The sequence below is a fragment of the Haplochromis burtoni genome, unplaced genomic scaffold (assembly GCF_018398535.1).
Source record: "Haplochromis burtoni strain Fernald_Lab_line unplaced genomic scaffold, NCSU_Asbu1 Contig_34, whole genome shotgun sequence".
Classification (NCBI taxonomy): Eukaryota; Metazoa; Chordata; class Actinopteri; order Cichliformes; family Cichlidae; genus Haplochromis; species Haplochromis burtoni.
Genome location: NW_024582395.1, coordinates 2,186,556 through 2,208,381, shown reverse-complemented (window position 1 = coordinate 2,208,381; position 21,826 = coordinate 2,186,556). Strand labels below are relative to the sequence as shown.

Below are 21,826 nucleotides of genomic sequence, written 5' to 3'. Positions count from 1 at the left end.
TTTACTCCCATTCTATCGCGATATTTCATTTTCCTATCGTTGCCTAACATTATACCGGTATTACCGTGAACGGTATAATATGGCCCAGCCCTAGTTTCACTTCATATTTTTATCCATGATTATCCGTCAGTGGCTGCCCTGTGTTTAAGAACCACTCGTCGGCCCACTGAGACACCCCGAAAGTGGTGTCGCTGCCATGCATTTCTATTTAGGGTCATGAAGCCACTTTTGCCCTTTAGTTATCAATGCTGTGCAGGTCAGTTTGTGGTGCTTCAAGCTTAAAAAAGGATGATTAATTTCCAAAGCAAGATGTATTTCCAAAAACTTCTGTGCCGCAAAGTATTTCACAGACCTCTCTGTCAGATGTTATTATTGGGAGTTTGTCTTTGGTCGAAAACAGTGCACGTTTTCGGTAGAAGAAAGATCCAATGAAAACTCTCAGTGGGTCTGAGGATTATCTTGAGTAACTGATACGTGATTTCTGTTTCAGTTGAGGTTTTAAAAAGTTGTGTTTTTTGTCAGAAGCACAAGAAAATGAAATGCCATATCCCTCTGCTGTGTTTCAGCGATGACAGAAGTCTCACTGGTGAATATCTCACATTTAAAGTGCTGCTGAGGGGTTTAAAAAATGGAGAAATCGGGAAAATGCTTCTCTGTGATTTGCATAAACACTGGCAGAATAAAGGCACATTATACAGCTATGCATGACCTATAACTGACAAACAGTTACTCAGAAGTGTTGACTTGTTTATATCATGTTATAGTATATTCTCGTGGCTTAAAGGCTTTAGGTTTTTTAAGCCTGTGTGTAAAAATGCATGTTGATGAGTTATGTTGTAACTCTCTGACTTTTCAAGCTCGCTGTCACAGGAGTCGTGTTTTCACAAACTCAGAAAGATGTTGCTCCTTTCTTCTTTTTTTCTGCTCTGTCAGACTTACTAATTGGTCTTTACTCGTGTGCAAAACCGCAGCTAATTCATTTACGAGGAACTGCACTAGGTTCTGTGAATCTTTAGTGCGCTGTCTTAACTTCTTCATATTTGCTTATATATCAGTATTTCTGAGAACTAAGCAAGGAGGGCAGCGCACAGTGAAGTGACACATTTATTCATTACAGAAGGCTACGTCTCTGACAGCTTCTGACAGGTTTCCAAGAACACAGTCATCACATCAGTGTTGGTAACCCCACAAGTAGTGCTAAGTGTGTGTGCGTTTCCCACATCCTCCATGATGCCACAGATAGAGCTGATAGTGAATGTGATCAGCTCTAGTGATCTCCTGCTGCATGAACTCCACCTATATGCACAGCTAGTCTGCGCAGAGGTGACTGTACCGAGTTATTCTCAGTGACGTGAATGTTTTTAAAGTAAACTAAACTTCAATGTCTGTAGTGATGATTAATTTTAAAGTTGCATTTTTAGCACAGCTGCTTTAAAAAAGGTTGCACAAATCTCAAAATGCTACTGCTGCCAGAGTTAAGTTCAAACATGATTCAGTTTGCATGAATGTTTTATTTTGTGATTACAGCTGCTCTCCGTCTATGTAATCCTCAGCAGGGACCTAAAGTTCTTATCGTGTTTTGGATCCGTTTTCTTTGCAAGCTAAAAGAGACCTCGTCAAAGAAAAAAGCTGGAGTTAGCTGGGGTTTAGAAAGTCTATTTCTGTCCCACCAGCTATGGAGGGCAAACTCAGGAGTGTTTATCTGCATGACACACGCAACAGGTGCTAGAATCAAGCAGCAGAGTGGAAAAACAATGCCAGCTGCAGCTGTATGTGTTCATAAAGTCGTTAAAAAGGGAACAATTTTTTCTGTACAAACATACCAGGAATTTGTGTACGGTAGCCAAGATTCAGGCGGCGCAGTAAGCTATTCATCTTAGATTATAAACACAATCCTGTAACATAAAATGTCCACTAAAAAACATGCAGACAGGCACAAAGAGGAAGATTAAAGCTGGCCATTTTCTGTAGCTAATATCAACAGACCAAAGCCAGAGTTAGTCTGTCTGCCCCAGTCTGCACAAAAGCATTTCTCATATGAAGTATTTGTGTTGTCATTAAATGTCAACCATGCAAATGAACACATGACATCTGTGTAGCTTCCTGAAATTACTAAAATAAACATTGCTTGCATGTAGTTGACATTTCTAGTTATATCACAGACGTGCACATCTTTTCTCTCGTAGTTTAAAGCTAACATAGTAGTTTTGTACTGTTTTCTTAAAGAAGGCCTGGATGCAGACGCTCAGTAGGTAGTGCAGGTAGTCTCTCTTTAAGCCAGCTTTCTGCTGATTGGCTGACCCTCGCAAACAGAAGATTGAGTAGTAGCTGGGCGGGGCTTCTATGCCCACGGAGATAACTGTATCAGGGATACTCCCTGTCCCATCTGGCTCACAGGGGTTACTTTTATATAGGTTGACCTCATTCTCTGAAACGTGGGTCATTATAAACATTAACTTTAATATGTCAGAACATTAGGAACAGCAAAATCATTTCTTTTTAATGTAAAAAAATCACAACCAATTAGGTTTGGAAAGTTAGTTTGGATTTGTTTTGAATGCTTTTTATGGAAAAATATAATATCATTAGAAGGAAACTTGGCTGGTGTAGTTTCTTGGTATATTTTGGAACAATAACATTCTGTTGCACAGAAGAATGGATCAGGTTTTGGATATAGGTCTCTGCTTGTTTAGTAAGATTATTTTACTGCGCTGTGTGAGTCCTTTTAAATGGAATATCAAAGACAAGAAAAGCACAAAACAAATTGTCAGTGATCCCGATGTCAAACCGGGGGAAGTACAGGCCGATGTGTTGGTTACTGTGATTGAGGTCATGACCTCCCATGCTTGAAGAGGGTCTGATGGGTCATGCTCTAACCATTTAAGCTGTGTGTGTGTGTGTGTGTGTGTGTGTGTGTGTGTGTGTGTGTGTGTGTGTGTGTGTGTGTGTGTAGGATAACTGTGCACATACAGTTTGCAGAATCTCTCCAGAGACCAGTTTGGTAACCCTGCAGAGTCTAAAGTCAGTGCAGCACACACACACAATGCATGCACCCCAGACAGCGTTGGCTACGGTGACCCTCGGAGGGATACAGGAATGTTGAGTGTCAGTCAGTTGCTGTGCCGACGGCCTTGAGAAAGGGACCCTGGGAAGATTGTTTTGGACTCCAAACATCCTGTGTGTCACCCGTGTGTGTGGGTGTGTGCGCACAGACTGTAGATCTGTTTGTGTGGGTGAGAGGTTGCATGGTTGCATCTGCTGTCGTGTCTCTGTTTGTTTGTGCGCTACTTTCACCAACTGTTTACACCTGCTGCCATGTGTGTAAACCAAGGTGAAAGAAGAGTCATTACAATGTCTGAAAATTACTTTGTCTTTGATTTTTTTTTTGAAAGAAAAGTTATTTTAATAGTAATTTATGATAGTATGGTGAAAATAATTATTTTGGTACTTTAATGATGATATAAAAGTTAAAAAAGCAGCTCACACGTTATTAAAGCATCTGTGTTTGTACAAATATGACCTGTAGGATTTGGATTAAATACGTAAAATAACCTATTTTAAAAAGTAATGCAAAAAGTACAAATATAATGAAAAATATAATAAAGGAGAGATTTTCAACTGTGGGGTTGCTGTAGCTCAGGGTAGAGCAGCTTATCTACTGATTGGAAGGTAGGCTCCCCCTAGTCTGCATCCCAAACATCCTTGGGCCAGATATTAACCCCAAGTTGCTCTCTGATGCATCCATCGGTATGAATGTGTGTGAATGGTAGTTAGTAAGCACTTAAAAGCATAGAAGACAGTGCTTGTGTGATTGGGGGAATGTGGCATGTCGTATACGGCGCTTTGAGTACTCCGGGAGAGTAGAAAAGTACTATATAAGTACTATATAAGAATCAGTCCATTTACCATTTACTTTCATTACAGACTTTCATTACAGTCCATTGATATTTGGGTTTTATGGGGGGGGGGTGGCTGATGTAACCTATAACCTATAAGTTCATTTTTAGGAATTTGCAGCCCAGGATGTAGGCTGTATTGTCACTGCTGCATATCAGTGTTTCATATTTGTCATATCTGTGTGACTGTGCGTATGTTTGAAGTTGAAACATAGTAGTGAAAGTTGACTCAAAGTGAAAATTTGTGGTGTTGTATTATTACTGGCACTGATCACCATCAGCTTAATATTTCATAGTTGACATTCTCGTCCCAGAAAAACTGTATTATGAAAGGATTTACTTTAAATTGTCCTGCCATAATTACTTTGATTATCAGATAAACTGTAATTTATTTAGTTAAAAAATCAAAATGATGGATAAAACATGACTCAGAGAATGTCTATAAACAGTCATATTCAATTTACGGTAATAAAAAGCGCCCCCCAAAAAACAATCCTGCTGCTGGACTTGAGTAAATTTGACATTTTGGTTCAATAAAAGTCATAATCTCGTATTTTCTTTCATCACCATCTGGATTTTAAACAGAAACGTATAACTTTTAGCCAAGTGTCGTTCATGTGGGGATGTCAAAGCTTCAAAAGACAGTTTTGGTGGGTTTAATCCGTAAATAATGTCTAATAAAAATTTAATAAAAGATAAATGATAACAGTAACGAGCCCGAACAAGCTGACACTGACAAAGTGTCACTGATAATGTTGAACGTTGTGAAATAAGATGATTTCCGGCCTCATTAAAAAGGGAAGTTTAATTCTGAGCTAAATTAGAATTAAGCTCAGATAGCATCACAGAGGCGTGTGATTGGTCCCAAATTCGATCACCACCATGACAACAGCGCATGCAGCTTTGCGAGCACTCAGCAGCATGTAGCCGCCCTTTAACGCGGGCCAGAGGATCCACGCAACCAGTCCGGTATCAGTGTATATATGTTGTGTTTTACTGGTAAAACTTGAGCTTCTTTCTCTTGACTGTTTAAACCACCCACAATCAGATTGGATGCATCAATAATTTACAGAAAGTTGTCCTAAATAATTGCTAAAACAGTGAAAGTGGCAGTGTGCTGCAGCCTTGCGTTCTTCCGCAGTTGCAGGGTGAGGAACAGGCCATAGCCTCAAGGTCTGCTGGCAAAACAATGCAGCGAGCTGTCGAGACAAAGAGGAGCAGTAATTTAAGACATAAATGAAAAGCTTTCCCATGGGCGCTATTGTATATTTACGCTTTCAATGTACTCAGTCTCTAGGGTTACTTGCGTCTGGATGTGGAGGAGGTCGATGCCAGGCAGTAGTTGGTACAAGCATAGCTTTTGTGTGTTGATTTCTCTCTAGTAATCAATCAAGCTGTGTAGTTGCTCGCAGACCTCACAGACGGGGTTTGAAGTTTTTGTCTGGGAGGGGGAGAAAACAGCAGAAGTGAGAATGTGCTGCTGTGACTCACATTTAAAGCCCCGGCCGTGGACAATGCTAAACCGACATTTTTAATGCTTTTTATTTGGTGCAAAACGAATTCAAACATATCAGGGACAGTAAATAGCTGTTACTACATTCTCTGTTAATTATTATAACATGTCACGAATCAACAGGCCTCTGCACAAAGTTGTGCAAAAGGACCCCACTCCTCTCACATCACACTGTAGTGCTGCTTGTGTTTTTAGGTGTTTTGCATCACTTCGCCATCACTTTGCATGTCTTTATGGACATTGCACTTTAAAAAAAAGAATCTTTTCCATCATCAGACAGTAGTTTCAGAACAGAGCATTGTCAGGGCTACATAGCTTCAGGGGCTGTTTCCTACTTGTACTCACACCAACGTTAAGTCGACATAGTAACCAGCTGGCAGTGTGCTGAGCAGCAGCTACAAAAGAGCACTATGTGTGTTTTTTTTGTTGTTGTTGGGGTTTTTTAATGGTATCATATAGAGCAGCGGTGTTAAACATAAGGCTCGGGGGCCAGAATCGGCCCCACTGGACTGCTCTGGAAAAAAGGAGTGCATAGATTTTAGTTTTAACTATATTTTCATAACTTTTACAATTTCTCTATTGATAAAGATTCCTAATTACACCAAAGCAATTAAGTAATTGATAAACAGTTAAATGATAACTTTTCAACATTTACTGTATTAATTTGTGTTTTTTTTACTGTGGGTTTACAGGACAGTCTGGCCAACTTTACACAGTTATAATTTTTTTTGATGGTCCGGCCCCTTTGATCATAATAGTCAGTACTTTGTTTTAATGCTGTTGTTGCACATGTGGTTAATAAATCCAGGCCCATTTTTAGACCTAATTCTTGCTAACATGGCTGTTGCTTATGGGGGTATTTTTAAAAATCCTGAGGACACAACTTCATATATTTACGTCTACATCAGTCATTGTACATGTAGGTCAGTTGTGCTAGACATAGGCAGTACCTGTCTGAACATAGGTACCACCAAAAAAACCAAAACTTGCTTCTGTGATGCTGGTTCCTGCAGTGTAAAGATACAAAACATGGTAGTCTTGTTTAAAAAGTTATAGGAACAATAAAAACGTTTTTATGGGTAGAAAGCTGCTATTTTTAGTCCGTTTGTATCCCTTACATGATCATTGTGCATCTTTTTGGGCAGGCTAATGTTTCCTCATCTTCTCAACACTAATGTGTTCCATAAGTTACAAAATAAAGATAATTTTATATTCATAGAGAACTGAAACTAGAGTTTGAGACCATAAACTCATGAGGAAAGTATTTAAAAAGGCCACAAATCGATACTTTATGTTGTGAACTTCTTTTTTTGTTTCTTCGATCCTGCTGGAAGTTAGAAAGATCGCAGTGTTGAATCTCTTCCTCATAGCATCTGTGGCTGTGGTTGTCTTTTATATACGGTTTATGACACTAACAAGACTGCTGTGTTCTTTCCTTTGACTCTGCCGAGGGAGGGGCGGGGGTCACCACGGGTGAGCAGAAAGAAAAAGAGACCTAGACCTCTGCACTTCTTTGAGAGCTTTAAAACATTAACACTCACGCAGTTCGTAAATGCTCTGACTGTTTTCCCACATTACTCACCGGTTCTGTTGGAGATGGGTCCAGATTTAAAAATGAAAGAAAAACAGCAAAGACTGCGCCTTGTGTGTGTGTGTGCGCGTGTGCGTGCGTACACTCTCCAGGGAGTATTACAGGCTGCAGCAGTTTGCAGTAATAGGAAATGCGCTGTGAGCTTGAACTTGCTCCCTCGATGAAGTTGATTCACAGAAATCAGGCCTGTTACGTTGTTGCTCAACCAGTCAGACATCTGCTGAATGTTTTTTCTTCTTCTGTTTTTTTTCCCCTCCACAGACACACATGGTTCCTCAAAGATGCTCCTAGTCAGGCTCTCATTCATATTCACACAATAAATTCTTCTCAATGAGTCACTCTCTGCGTGAATGTTCACCAACACACACACCCAGAGTGAGAGTGACTGATAGCATTAGTTGTTGCACATCCGGTGCAGTTTTAACTTGCATTTGTAAATTAGTCTGCAGCTGCAGTTAATCTGCCTGTTGCTTTCTTGATTAACTGCATGCCGTGTTAAATGATAAAAAAAAAAAACAACAACGTACAAATGTCTCTCTTCTTCTTTTTTGGAGCTGCAGATGCTCAGACTCTAGTGCAAAGCTCAAATATAATCTCTTTTTAGATAATTTTAAGTAGAAAGAAGCTGACAAAATGATAAAGAGATATTTTATTCTTCCTTTGATGAGCTGATGATATTCGAGCCACCGATTTATCATGCATCCCTGCTTCGGCACGATGCATGAGGTGGCGTAAAAGAGGCTGAGGTTGAGTCAAACAGAAAAACAAACAGAAATGTGGCACATAGATCAGATTTCAGATAGATCAAAGAAGGGGTATCGGAGGGGTCACATGTAGGTACGCACTCCCAGATAATCATCACCTGAATCCTCTGAGCTTTACAGTAAGTTTCACCTCATTGCTTGGCTGCCCAGGCTCAAGCTTTACTGTTGTGGTTCATTATCGAGGTGAGCTCTACAAATCCCCCTGCTCAGTGCTCAGCACCGAGACAGTCAGCGACTCACCGATCCACACTGAAGTATTTAGCAGATATTTCCCTCGGGAGTTGGTAGAGACCAAAAGCAGAGCTAAGACAGAGTGAATATTGAATTCAGCAAGACTTGAAATGAGCCATGATGTTGGCTCTGTGGCTGCCAGATGTGTTGGTAGCAACTGACCTATAAGGTGATGTTTAAAACTTGTGTTCACTGCCCCCAAGTGGCCAAAGAAAAGCAGGATTATTCAGTGCACAGTTTTGTCACTTCTTATTTCTAAATTAATAATCCATTTTTTAAACTTTGATTAATATTAGCTTTCAAACTCAGCTTCCAATTTGTTATCAGACAACATGATTATTTTCATACGAATCTTGTAAAAAAAAAATCATTTTTTTGCATTGTTGTTTTTCTCTTAGACTGTATATTTATGTCATCTTTCTGGCTTTATCTCAATCTTTCTACAGGGGAAATTATTAGAAAGCCTGAAACTTGTAACGCTGATGTAAATTTCTGTGAACATACTCAACTGAAATACAGCTGCGGCAGCAATTTGGTGCGAGCTCCCTTTAATCGGTTCCTCTTGCACTGACTCAGGTTCTCTAAATGAGTCACATCCTTGACCTGTCTGCGTCATTGTGCTTTTTAGTGATAATATTAGACACTGTGGTTGAAACTCATAGCATTAAGGGTTGTGAGGGAGAAAGGTAACTATTCTTTTGATGAGTGCGCTCCTGTGTTGTTTTATGCGTGTGCAAAAGATTAACATATGCATTCCTCGGGCTCATGCACTGTCACATGCGCTCAAACTCATGCGGTGCACAAAGCAGTGGAATTTGTCCTCCCTGCACTTTCTTTTGCCCTCCGTTCCTCCCTCTTACCGACCCGATGCCGTGTCTTTTACTGTCTCGTCTGTTTCCTTTCGCTGCTTCTGCTCTCTCACGGTGCTGATTTAGTTAGCTTCCATTATTGTGCAAGTCTGTTTAATTACACAGTTTCACTTCGCGGGCAATTTGATGCTCTTCGTCTGGCTGGTGATGTGCTTTTCACAGGAACTGAACAGATCATGTGAAGAAATGCTTCACAGCATGGACTACACCGGAGTTCACTTAGTTGTGACGCATTTATTAAGGCACTTGCAGCACTAACTGCTGCACTTCGGAGATCCACTTCGTCTTGCAGTTCGACAGCATGGCTGACAAAGAAAACAAGCAGATACAAATCACCATTTCTGGTCAAGACTTTAAGACAAAAAGCTGAATTTAATGCACAGATGCAGACAGTCATGCAGTCTGGAAACCCACAGGCTAACTTCTCGCATTGGCTATGAACACAGATAAATTTGATAAAGATAAATTGATGTCAGTGCTTTTGAGATTACATTTCTGCGTGTGCACTGTTTACCTTCATGCAACCAATGCTCCCTTAAATATGTTTGCTTAGTATTTAAATGCACTGGCATTTATATAGCAGTATTTACCACTCAAAGCACCTGCAAGCCACATTTAGCCATTCAGTGCTTGCTTTTGTACACTTCACACACCTTATCTAGTTCTCATACCTGAAAAATTTGGAATCATCAGTAAAGCCAACATGTATGTCTTCTGAGCTGAAGGCCGAAGAAGAACATGCAAACTCCACACAGAAATATAACTTGGATCGTTGCAGAAATCTTGTCCCTTACATGAGACAGATTCAACAATTTAGGATTTGCGTTTTGAAACGTTCGTCAAACACAGCTGGGTGTGACAGATGTTAGCTTGGACTGAGGGGAGTTTGCGGGCCACATTTTTTAATAATTGTCAGATAAATCGATAAGGTAAAGAGTCACGAGTTGTCACTATAGCTTGTGATTACGTTCACTCTTAAATTTTGCTCTTTATCTCCAATTTTGGATTATTGTGAAAATAATCAGAAGTTCAATCCAGAACTTTGCTTTTCTCATATTCTGTTCTGTATGACCAAGTTTGCACTCGCACACATGCAGTAACAGAAACTAGTGATGAGAGCCGTGTTCTTCTTCATGACGCCTGACTACTAAATGTCAAGGTTTGACAGGATTTGACATTTCCAGTTGTCAAACATGAAAATACTGTATGCAGCTGACACGCTGTAGTTTTAAAACTTTTCATAGTAGCTGCTGATGTTCTTGTCTACATGTGTTTCTCTCAGTTGTCACTCAGCCTTCGTTTCAGCAGTGACTTCTGACCCAGACATGCTGCGGGCACTTTACACATGGCTGACTGAGTCATTCGTCCATGCATGTGTGTTTGTTTATGCCGTTGGCTCTGTTACCACTCGTTTGGATGTAGGGGTTCGGAGGCTCTTCAGAGCTGTTTTAGTGGATTTTTTGTGTGTGTATCTGTTCAGCATTCTTTAAAAATAAATTTTTTCCCCCAAAAATGTGTCTTCGTGGATTGTTTTAAAAAATACAAACTAAAGCAAGGTCCAGTGCAAACTGCTCCAGGTAAAGTATGTCACAAGTCAGCAACAGCTGTGTGGAGTCATATGAAAGCAGCCTGGGATGGAGTATTTTGCTTTCAAGATCCTTTCGCATCATCATCCTTTTGTCTAGCTGGCTTCAGGTTCACCTGACTGGGAGGGGATTTTGAGAAGTTTAAAATATGTGTATTTTTTAATAATAATAATAATAATACATTTTATTTGAGGGCGCCTTTCAGAAACCCAAGGTCACCTTACAAAAAGCACAATTAATAAAAGGAACAGTAGTCATAAAATACATAAAATAAGTTAAAATTTTAGTATATTGAAGCCTGGATCCTTTCTGGTTTTGTTGGTGGTTAATAAACTCGCAGTGTCATAAGTTCATGCTGAGGGCCTCGGGTCAAACAGAAACCAGAAAGCCCCTCATATCTCATTTAGGTTTCTTCAAACACAGCCAGCCTTCAAGCCCCGCTGCGGGAGCTTGCGTCACGCTCGTTTGTGTCCCGTGGTATTTTTAGCCTAATTGGTCAACATTAAAATAAAGCTACAGAGGTGATCGCACAAGTGCAAACTGCCTCTAATCAAAATAGAAAAAGGCCCCAGTGCACAAACGAGTCCTTACTTGGCAGCCTTCTTAAATGTTACCCATGAGAGCCAGATTGAGCTGAGTAGTACACAGTGTTGCATGACATCCTTTTTTGGGGGGCAATTTCCTGTTTGGAACAGTCTCTACTTCTCAGAAAAGGAAAACCAAATGAGTAACAAATCTACACAGACCATGAAAGTTTGACCACTGCACGCTTTAAGCTAAGTTAAAGAAGACGTTTGCGTGGAAAAAATGTTTTCATTTTGTTTAAAAGACGATGGGCTGATTGTGTTTTTCTTATAATACTTGAGTGTTGAAATGTGATGTATGTCACCGACACATCATCTGCTATGCAAAAGCAATGGAGGTGAAAGGATTTTCTTTGAAAAACCAGGCTTCCTCGTACACTACCTGCAGCAACCCTGACCTGTTTCTTTCAAAGAATTTGGCACATGCTCATATCTGATGACTCATTTTGCACTTTTGATACTTGCACAAGCCCATTTAAAAATGTGTTAAAGATTATCAGGCCAGCTTATGAGGAAGGTTGACGGCGTGCATACAATTGTGAAACCCTTTTTTTTTTCTCCGTTTCTTTCCCTTTTATGTGTTCATCAGAGGAATTACTCTCATGTGTCAGACGCTAATTATGTACTCACTGTGTGTTTCAGGCCTCCAGTCCCAAGCTGACGACTCACTGCTCAGATATCCAAGAGGTCCGGCGTTGCAACCGGCTGGAGATGCCTGACAACTTTAACACGTTTGTTCTAAAGGTTTGCACACGATTACAGCTAAATGGAAAAATGATGCTTCCTAAGAGAAGCTGTAGTTTGGGACTCTGACCGCTGAGTTGTTTATATCCACATTGCTTAGATCTTCGCCGTTCAGCCAGAACAGGATAAACACTGTCATTTCAAAACTCACAAAGTGGACTGACAAAGTAGACGTTGCTGGTTTGAAGTGAAACGATATTCCACCATAAAGTCTCTTTTTTTTACCCACCAGCTGCTCTGCTCTCCATCAAACATAAACCCACTCAAACAGGCAGCGGTGTTGCTGCACTCCAGCCGTTTTTTTTTTTTTTATATATATATCTGCAGCAATATTTGAATGGCATTTTGTTTGTTTATCGAGCACATTCGTGCACAGCAGAGGATTACAGCCTTTGTTCACAGCGAAGAAGCAAACTACAAAGTTTTCACAGCCACAGGAGCGAGTATTTGATAGCGGTTTTGCACATCAGTGGTGAAAAGTGTTAACTTTCACTGTTGTCTTCTTTTTTAGTAAATTTAACAAAAAGCTCTCATGCCTTTGTTTTTTTATTTCAAAAGTTCTGCTTCACCCAGAGGCTCTTGATATTGATAGTATCTCTCCTTACCAAGGAAATGCTTTCCTGTAGCAGGTGCAGGCAGCTTTTCTTTGTTTTTAATTGGAGCACAGTAAGCACACCTTCCCTCAAGCTATTTGCCTTTTTAACGGTAAACCTTTTGAAATTTAACAGAACATTTTGTTATGAGGGTTTTTTTTCTTCTTTGTACTTATTAAATTGCGGTGGTTACATTAGTATGCAGTGTTTTATTGCCCTGTGCATTCCTTCCTGTTACACTATTAATTCTGTTGTAGTGAAAATAAACGAAAAAGCTCTAAGTAAGTGCAGAGGTTCAGGGCATTTTATGCATTTGCGTCATGTCCATTTTGTGTAGCCTGTTTTTTTTTAAGCATCTTTATCTCTGCAGGTTAATCGAGGTAGCCTGATATTTGAGACGGACAACGAGCAGCAGGTCAGCTCCTGGACCACAGAGCTAAAAGAGTGCATCAGCAGCAGGTGAGAGATGTGCAAACACAAAACAAGGACAGATGTTTGTGTGATCTGCCTTACACGTGTCTCATTTCTTTACCCGTTCTTTGTTTTTATGAGTGTAAATTGACTGAAGATCGAATCAAAAACTAAATATCACACAAGAGACTCAAAGTATATTCAGTCAAGCTCTGTAACGTCACAGAGGAGTAGTGACAGGTCTGCAACCCCCTGGTAACCTAGAGAAAACTTTGTTTATGGTTTAAAGTGTAGAAGATTACATTTATCAATCACATTAGTTATATAGTGCAGAACGAGCATTTTTATTCTCAGCTTGCTGTGGGTACTTCCTTGCTGTGCTTTCACTTCTGAGTGGAAAGTGGAGACACACTGACATGCCAGCTTTGGCCAATCTCAGCTTTGTTGACTGATATCAGTACATTGGTAGTGTTAGGTAGCATTTTTAAAATGATATTTTTAAAAAGTCAAAAAATCTTACCTGCCAAATTGTTATTTTAAACACGAGCGTCAGCCCAGACATTCACATCGCGAGAGGAAATATTTAACACTTGGCTGTTTTTAGTGTTTGTGGGTGTGTTGGATGTTTACTTGTCCTGAGGTATGTGTTTGCAAAAGGAAGTGAGAATAAATGTTGATGTATGTGCATATGTAGACAAACAGGTGTGTGTGTGTGCGGCCTCGAGCGTATTTATCTTTTCTTGAACTGCACAGTTTGTATTCGCTCTGGTTTGTCCGTACAGCTTTGTGCTGGTTTCAACTTTACTGCATTTGAAATATTCCTCCTAACTGATCAGTCAACAGCACCATTAGTCAACTTAGTGTTCGCTGCACACCTTTGAGAGGTAACGTATGATGTTTAGAGGGAACGTGTAGCAGTAAATGTAGCTTTTCAAAGGTTAAAGTAGGAGACGGCTTTAAGAGCCCTGAAGGCCCCGTTATTAAGATCTTTCATGTGGTCCTTCATTTCCTATCAGTTCTCTACTTTGCACAGAAAGAATGAAAGAAGAAAGAAAGAAATTTCTTTGAATTTTAAAGAAATGGGAAAAGTAAGAAGAGTAGAAGTCATGCAAGAAGACAGAATTATCAGTCATCTTCTAAAAGGAGATGCAGACCGCACTGTTGAAGCTACTTCTGTTAAGCAGTAATCAGTGCAAACTGTACTCACAGGAATACCCAATCCTGGAATAAAACTTAGTGGTACACAGGTTTTCTGTTTCTTGTTATAAAGACAATCTCTGTCTATTTGTGTGTGTCAGTGTGCGTTTCTCTGAAAGGAAGTGCGGGGGAGGTCTGAGAATCTCGGGGCATTTCTCGTTTCTGCAGATATCTGGAAGTGCACACACTCTAAAAACAAACAAACAATGAACTTAGAAAAAGAACTGCCGTTCAATTTGAATAAATGTCTTAAAGTAAGTACATGTTAGATTCTTCAAGGCTTTGTTTAGAGCCGCAGCTGGCCTGCATGTTGCATTAATTGAATGGAAGCAGCCCACAAATGCGTTGGAGCTGGAAGATGTTCAGATGAAAGAAGGGCTGTTTGGAAACAATCATATGATTCTGGATCAACTTTTGCTGCAGTGTTGCGTTAAAAATAAAATAAAGGACGTACAGAAATAACAGTCCAGTGTTGTAAAATCAAGTGTGTAATACTTTGCATCTGATAATCCTTTGAATGCATTATCTGGACCTTTGAAAACAGCTTGTTTTTGTCTAAATTCTCACTAATATCATCTAAAAGCTGGTTTAGTTTTTGTAACTTCACCAAGCAACACTTGGATCATCGTGACTCTGCGGTGCTGTTCAGACACGCCTCAAATGTAAATATTAATTTTTACAATTACACTTGAGCTTTACTTTCACGGTCCAGATACCAAATCTAACAAAGCATTGTTTCTTATGTGAAGCAGAGTCATTCTTAATCCTATTAACAGCATCCATACTTTTCCTATCAGTACAACTCACAATGTCTACTGTGGAAAAGGCTTGTTGTCCAAAAGTCCGTGGTTTTATTTGTGCGATTCATCATGCAGAGACTACAGAGGACCTCAAAAGGCACACAACACTTGGTGAGACATCAGGGAAGCAGTGTGAGGGAAATAAACTCGCATTTTTCTTCAGATGTGGTCAGATGTGGTAGGTGTAGCGTGCTTTAAGTGTGCTGAGGGCTAAATTTTATTCCTTGAAGATTTGCTGACTGTGTGAAATGATGTCCATACTCAGGGAAAAAATGATTGTCACAAAGATAGAAGAACAAGAATGGACACACACACATACACAGTGAGAAGTAAAGTCTTCCTGTTATTCATTGCTCTGCAAACTCAAGTCAGCATTTAAGCAGGATTTTACTCCAACTTCCTTCTTTAACCTTCCCGTTCTCATCTGTCGGGAAGCGGCACACACAAGCGGCCCAGATATACCACTTGTGTGTGCGTGTATGAGAGAGAGAGAGCAGTGAAACAGAAGAAATGTAAGTTCAGATCTCAACTGGACTCACTTCCCGTCTGTGGCTTTGTTTGCCTTCAGCCTGCAGACTCACCTCACCAGCACATCCTTGTGAGGACCCTCAGTAGTGTAATGCATTTCCTAGCCTGCTGGTAAGCAGATAGAAGTCTGTAGGCAATGTTTGGCCTTCTGTCAAAAATATTAGGCCCCACTTTTTCATTATTTTATTTTGTAAAAAGCTCAACTTTCAGTTTTTACACTGTGCGTCTAACTGTTTGCATAATGTCCCAGAAATTCAACAGTAGTTGCAAATGTAGAAGTTGGTTGCCTGATATTGTGCAACTCTTTAACCAGTTTGTGTAGTACACGATGTCTTGACGCGTACTCAAATACATCTGCTGATTCGGAGTGTTAAACATTAAAGCTGCTTACAGTTTTTAGATTATGTCATCTTGGCTGTTGAGCTGTGATATGCAAACTGCATTGAAGTCGTTCAGGGGGTCCATTCTAACAACATGGAGCCACGCCAGTGACATTTTTGATATGTTGTAGATTAGTTTGAAGCTGACACAGTGTCTAAGCTCACAACTCAGTGTTACGTTCAAGTCCACAACTGTAAAGTCCTGAAGGGCTTTCAATGTAGCGCTTCACTTTATAAAAGCCCCACCAGTGAAATGGGGAGACCGCAGCTTACATATTGAGGTTTGATGACGATGCAGGTCAAGTGAATAAGGTCGCAGTCACACACTCCTAGAGATCGATCTATGAACATCTGCCAACCACTGCTTGTTACTTTGAAGGAGAACCTTCTCATTTTTGTTATGCATTGCACTTTTTCAAGTTCTACTACAGCTGACTTAGTACTTAGTGAATTTTTGCGGGCAAACATGAAAAGCTACAGACAGCCACGGCAATCCGCCAGCAGCCAAAGCAGACGCCAGAGCCAGAAACCTCCAGGAAACACTGCCAACCAGTTGGGGAATACACGTTTTTCCATAGCAACATGTGATTATATCGCATCCATTATGACAAACAGCTGTTTGGTTACAAGAGAAATCTCAAAAAACAAATGACAATTTGCAAAACAATTTGCATCTCAGTCCCAAATATAGAGTAATATTATAGCAGTATAGTATTAAATTAGCTATTTTTAATAGCTACCAAGTAAAGGCTAAGACTACCAAAGAGGGTTCAAATAATCCCTTTTGTGACAAGTAAATAAATCAAAGACCAGACTAAATTCTCACAAAGACATCTGTGCAGTAACAATGAAGCATCTTAGCAGCTTTTCATCACCGTGGTTATTTACACCCAGGGCTGAATTCGTGCTATTGGAACTGTGGTCCAACCTAAATGTGACTAAGGCGTGGTGAAATAATCCCAAGCAAAGTCTACAGACAGAATAACATTCGTGTGTGTATAATCTGAGTCTGCTCTTGTCTTTCAGGTCAGTCAGCGTGGATCTGGAGCCCCTCCCTTCCCCGCCTGACACTTCTGCCCCAGCCAATCACAGAGGGAGCTCAGAGCCAGAAAGTCAGAGTCAGCGTGAGTACTGGGATGACGGGACGTTACCTCGGCGACACATCCTCTGATAATCAGAGTGTTGCTGTGTATTTCAGTTCAAAACTGTTATTTTTTTTATTTCTGAGGTTTTGTTTTATCCTGTTCGTTCACACGTGGGTACCCAGAGATAAAGTAACAACACGAGAGGAAGTGCAAACTTTTAGTTTATTTCTGTTTTGCTCTCCTTTAGCTCTGCTTTTAGTCTCTACAACAACATACTCCTGTTCGTCCGCTATAAGCGCTCCTCTGTCTTTAACTGGGTGGTCACTGGGTTTCTGGTGTGTTTTTAGAGCTTATTTGCTCTCTTCAGCAGCTCAAAGATAAAAACAGACAAGCAGGTTGGCTGAACACTGAACCAGTGTTTCACAGTGAACACGGAACCATTACAGTTTACACAGTATTGATTATTTCAGCCAGTTTTGCACATTCGGACAGAAACAAACACGTTCGCCGTCTTTGTTCATCCCTACAGCTCCTGTCACCTTCACCCTGCCAGAGCAGGTAATCCAGAAGACAGATCACTTCCTGTTCTCCTACCCCTGGTTCCACGGACCCATCTCTCGCGTCAAGGCGGCCCACCTGGTTCAGAGCTCCGGGCCAGAGGGACACGGGGTGTTTCTGGTCCGACAGAGTGAGACACGCAGGGGCGACTACGTCCTCACCTTCAACTACCAGGGAAAAGCAAAGGTACGGATCAGTATGTGGGTACAGTTGTGGTTGCAGTTGAGGATTGTCTTTTGAAACCCAAGTTGTTTTGTTTTTTTCCATCTGGAAACGTGAAAATTGTGCAGACACAGGAAGCATTACACAAGCATAGATAAACAAGTGTGCACACTGAGCACTGTGGTTAGGAAAAGAATTCACTTCAGCCAACGTGAAACGTCTGTTTCCTCATCTTTTTTCCCTCTTTCCTCTCTGCAGCACCTGCGCCTCTCTTTGACAGAATGGGGTCAGTGCAGGGTGCAGCACCTGCGCTTCCCATCTGTTATGGACATGCTCAGTCATTTCAGACTCTTCCCTATCCCACTGGAGTGTGGAGCCGCCGGTGCTGTCACTCTGTCCCGCTTCGTAGTGGCGGGTTCCACCCCGCCTTCACAGGGTGAGACTCGTGGATTTGGACCTCATTCAAATAATAATGTGTACCAACGGTGTTATCGCTGAATTAGTAGTGTGATGCACACACGTTTAAAGGCAGTACACCCGTACTTATACAAATTAAAGGAGCAGCTTCTCCAGTAGTTTGTGGTTGTGCTCCACTGCAGTTTGTAGTACCTCCGCGAATCAGTGCACATCTGAAATTCAGACTGAATAAAGAGGTTTTTAGTTTTTAACTAAACTAAAAACTTCTACAGCTCATGTTTGCTGATTTATTTCCTCTTGTTTCCCTCAGGTCAGCTCTCAGGCGCTTTCCTCGTCCCGTTCTCCCTCCATCGCTGGAGCTCTGAGCCCAGCTTGGCTCACTGCAGCCTGGCTCGCAGCTCCAGCCAGCCCCCTTCCTCCTGCTCCACCAACACCACAGCCAGCACCAGCTTTTCCACTTCCAGCTCCTTTTCCCAGTCTGGAATCCATTCTTTTACCCGCACCGGCATGGTCCCCGAGCCCACGCTGTCAGCCCCGCCTCCACTCCGTCGGAGCGAGTCGGTAGGAAGGAGGAACCTGCTACGCCACCCCAGCACCCACGCTCCCATCATCCCTCAGCGGGACTCAGACTATGAGCTGGAACCTGACCGCGGTCGCAAGCGGGCAATAGACAACCAGTACATGTTGCTCTGACCCCGCTGAGTCAAACACCTGCAACACCTCTGAACGACAGCAGACACCTGTGAAGCTGACACACTCAGACACACACAAACACACTTGTGTTTGCTTGTCGCTCCCCTCCCACAGGTATATAACCTGATTGCAGCAGACTCATGAACTTGAGTGAAGAAGTCTTTGTCTGATGAATGCATACCACTGTGTATGTGGAAACACACACAAACACTCACTTTGTGCGTGTGTGTGTTTACCAGTGTCAGACCCTCACATCCTCCACCCAGACTGTCCACAGTGAATGTATTTTCGGAGCTTTATAACAGTGCTGATTATTAATGTTGAGGTTCTCTGTGAGAGTGGGAGAGTCAAATGACTATTGACCTAAAGCCCAGGCAGAAAATAGTTTTCTATATTTCTATTCTGGTCATTTTTATAGAGGTGCACTTGTTTTCATTTCTTTGGCACTTAACCAGAACTGATGGGAAGGCACTCCCTGCAAAATTGGTTAATTTAAAATATTTAAAAGACATTTACTCTCCACACAAAGTTTCCAGTGTGGAGCAAACTCTCACCTTTCTTTCTTTTTTTGTACACAGACAAAGAGCGCTCATTTTAGAGCATTATTACATTAGATATTCTCCCACTTGTGCTTTATTATGTATTGAAGTATATCTTCAGTGCACTTTGAAAGCAATGTGTATTTTTTCTATGCACAGATACTTTTGTAGAAAAATAATAATGATTTTTATTTTTTTTTTACAGTCAAAAAGGGGAAACTTTTGTTACATTTTGCTAAAAATGGATTGAGCACCGCTTCCACTCCTTCAAACTTACAGAGAAGAACGGATTCAGAATCAGATTTTCATCACCGCTCTTTAATTTTTACCCTAAATCTAAGTTTGAGTTGTGCATCTGGATGTGACCGTTTATGCGAGAATAAAGCAAGTGTGTGGTGTTATGTTGAATTTTGATCACCTAAGGCAGTTATACTCAACTTATGGGTAGGTCAGGGTCACTTTGAGTGTCAGCTGGAATATCTGCCGTTTCAGATTTACTAAATAAAAAGGACAGACGAGGTTCCGGCTTTTTAATTGTACCCAAAGCAGCTGCAGCTACAATCCAGCTGCTGAATGCCTTAAAAGATATTATTTACTTGTAATATAGTCAGGTATTTTAAAAATAAACTATTTTACAAGAGAGTAAATTATTACTTATAATTATAATCACTTATATAACAACAAAGCACCACAGAAATCATTTCTGCCACAAAATCAGAGAAGCTGGAGTGATAAAGTAACAAGAGAATTTTAATATGTTGCCATCCTGCAGCCGTGAACGGTGGGTTTAGATGGTCTGTGGATATTATTACAAGCACTTTTTAAGAGTTTGAAGTTTCAACTGAATGAACGACAGAAAATTGTACTTCTGCTCTGGTTTATATGCTATAAGATGTGACGTGTAAACGTTTTCCTCCATTGTCACAGGTTTACAGGTCGCAGGCATTTAAGAGCTCATAAAACAACCTTTAACAGCAATAACTCTGAGTGATTGTTTGCTGGATCAGTTTCTCTCACAGTTGAGGAGCAGTTTTTATCCCACGCTTCTTTTGCGGCCATTCATTGTGCACACCTCCCATATGGAAAAGATATATATAAATCTTATAAAGTTTGTATCTGTCTTGTGTGAAACTTGTATGAAAAGCATACAAGAGTGAAAACAGATATAAGATCCCTTGAAAAATTATATAATGAAACTTGTATGTTTTGGATACTTACTAAAACAATATATGAAAGAAATAAGAAAGTGGCCACTTTCATGAGTAAATCATATACGTTTTTACTATTTCTTTTCCATATGGGCTCTGTTCAGGACCCACTGCAGTATTTCAGGCTGCTGTGGTTGGGATCGTCGACCTGTTGCACGATCCAGTTTCAGTCAAGCTTTAGCCTTCACACAGTGGCCTTACATTTGGCTCTAGAATACTTTGGTATAGAAAGGAGTTCCCGGTCGACTCAGTCGATGCTTGAACGTTGGCGTGACAGCTTTGTGCAGGCGTGCTGTGTTTGGCTTTCATCAAATGTGGCACTGACTGTGGCATCTTTTGATCCACAAGTTTTGTGGTTTGCTCAGATGCTCCTTTGCAAACCTAATCTGTGTGCTGACATGTTCCCTTTAGAGAGAAGAGGTTGTCTCCTTCCAAACAATTCATACTTGTTCTGTCATGGACTTTAACATTAAGAAATGTTAAAGGTGCTATGGAGGTGCTCACACTTGCAGACGATCAGTTAAGTGTGTTTAATTTGCTTCTTACTTTCTTAATTACTATGGAAACAATAAGGATCTTCTTAGGTTTTCTGCATAGAGTAATGTGTGATTTAAGCGGTCTCTTTATGTTTTTTCAGCAATACCTTCACTGCAGTTTACTGATTTTGTGGCATGGAACGATTTACCAAAATAAGACTTGGCACTCCAATGTGAATTTTGCACTTGTATGTCAAAAAAAACAAAGACATAAACTTGAATGGCTTCACTTCAAAGAGCACAACAGGGGGGGAACTTGCAGACCAAAACAAAGTAGTTATTGAGTCAAAGTCGGGCATTTAACACAAGTCTGATTGATTTATCCTTCACGTTGTCTGGAGTCTCAACCTTTTTCCAATCAGTTTTGCATCGGGCTCTTAATCTAGCATTAAACCCTTAATGCTCCGGAAAAACTGAGGTGGCTCAGTTAATATTAACATGTGCTTTCCTGATTTGGGGGAGGAGCGTCATGTTCTTATCTGTATTTTTTACACTCACAGCATTAATTTTTTTTTTTTTTCGTATTTTCTGTGTAACTTCACCACAGCAGCTAAAAACCAAGGAATGGCTGTGAAGTTAATGTCTTTTTTTTACACTATATGTTATTTGTAATAGAATTTGTATGTTTATATCATAGAAGAAGTTTGGTTTCAATCAGCAAAGCTTTGAAAGTGTCACGAGATGTTAGACACCAGTGATCGGACGCTGTTCCTCTGTCCTCCAGCTTCATGTTTTTGTGCACTTAAACTGGATTTAATCGATAACATAAGGTGCCTTGTGAGTTTGTCATCATAGCTTTTGTAAGGTTTATCCCACCAGTTGAAAGTGCACTGACTATGCCAGGTGTCAACTCAGGTGTCAATTTTATTGCTGTGAGCTGACTTTAAAAAAAATTCTCATTCCACCACATTGAGTTTCTTCAAAGGGCATCTAAACAGCTG

At 40.6% G+C, this 21,826-nt stretch overlaps 1 protein-coding gene across 5 annotated transcripts in view; it reads left to right on the top strand.

The window, feature by feature from the left end:
• The window catches only part of sh2b3 (SH2B adaptor protein 3), a 61,556-nt gene extending 41,240 nt beyond the window's left edge, over positions 1-20,316 (top strand). For 4 of the 5 annotated variants that reach the window (XM_005919082.3, XM_005919081.2, XM_042219518.1 and 1 more), the window contains exons 3-8: positions 11,677-11,778; positions 12,742-12,830; positions 16,714-16,811; positions 17,302-17,516; positions 17,751-17,928; positions 18,220-20,316. In XM_005919082.3, the coding sequence (XP_005919144.1) occupies positions 11,677-11,778; positions 12,742-12,830; positions 16,714-16,811; positions 17,302-17,516; positions 17,751-17,928; positions 18,220-18,602 (1,065 nt within the window). In that variant the 3' untranslated portion in view covers positions 18,603-20,316. The remainder of the gene's footprint in view (positions 1-11,676; positions 11,779-12,741; positions 12,831-16,713; positions 16,812-17,301; positions 17,517-17,750; positions 17,929-18,219) is intronic. The other variant, XM_042219519.1, reaches the window with a different exon arrangement.
• Positions 20,317-21,826: the final 1,510 nt, after the last annotated feature.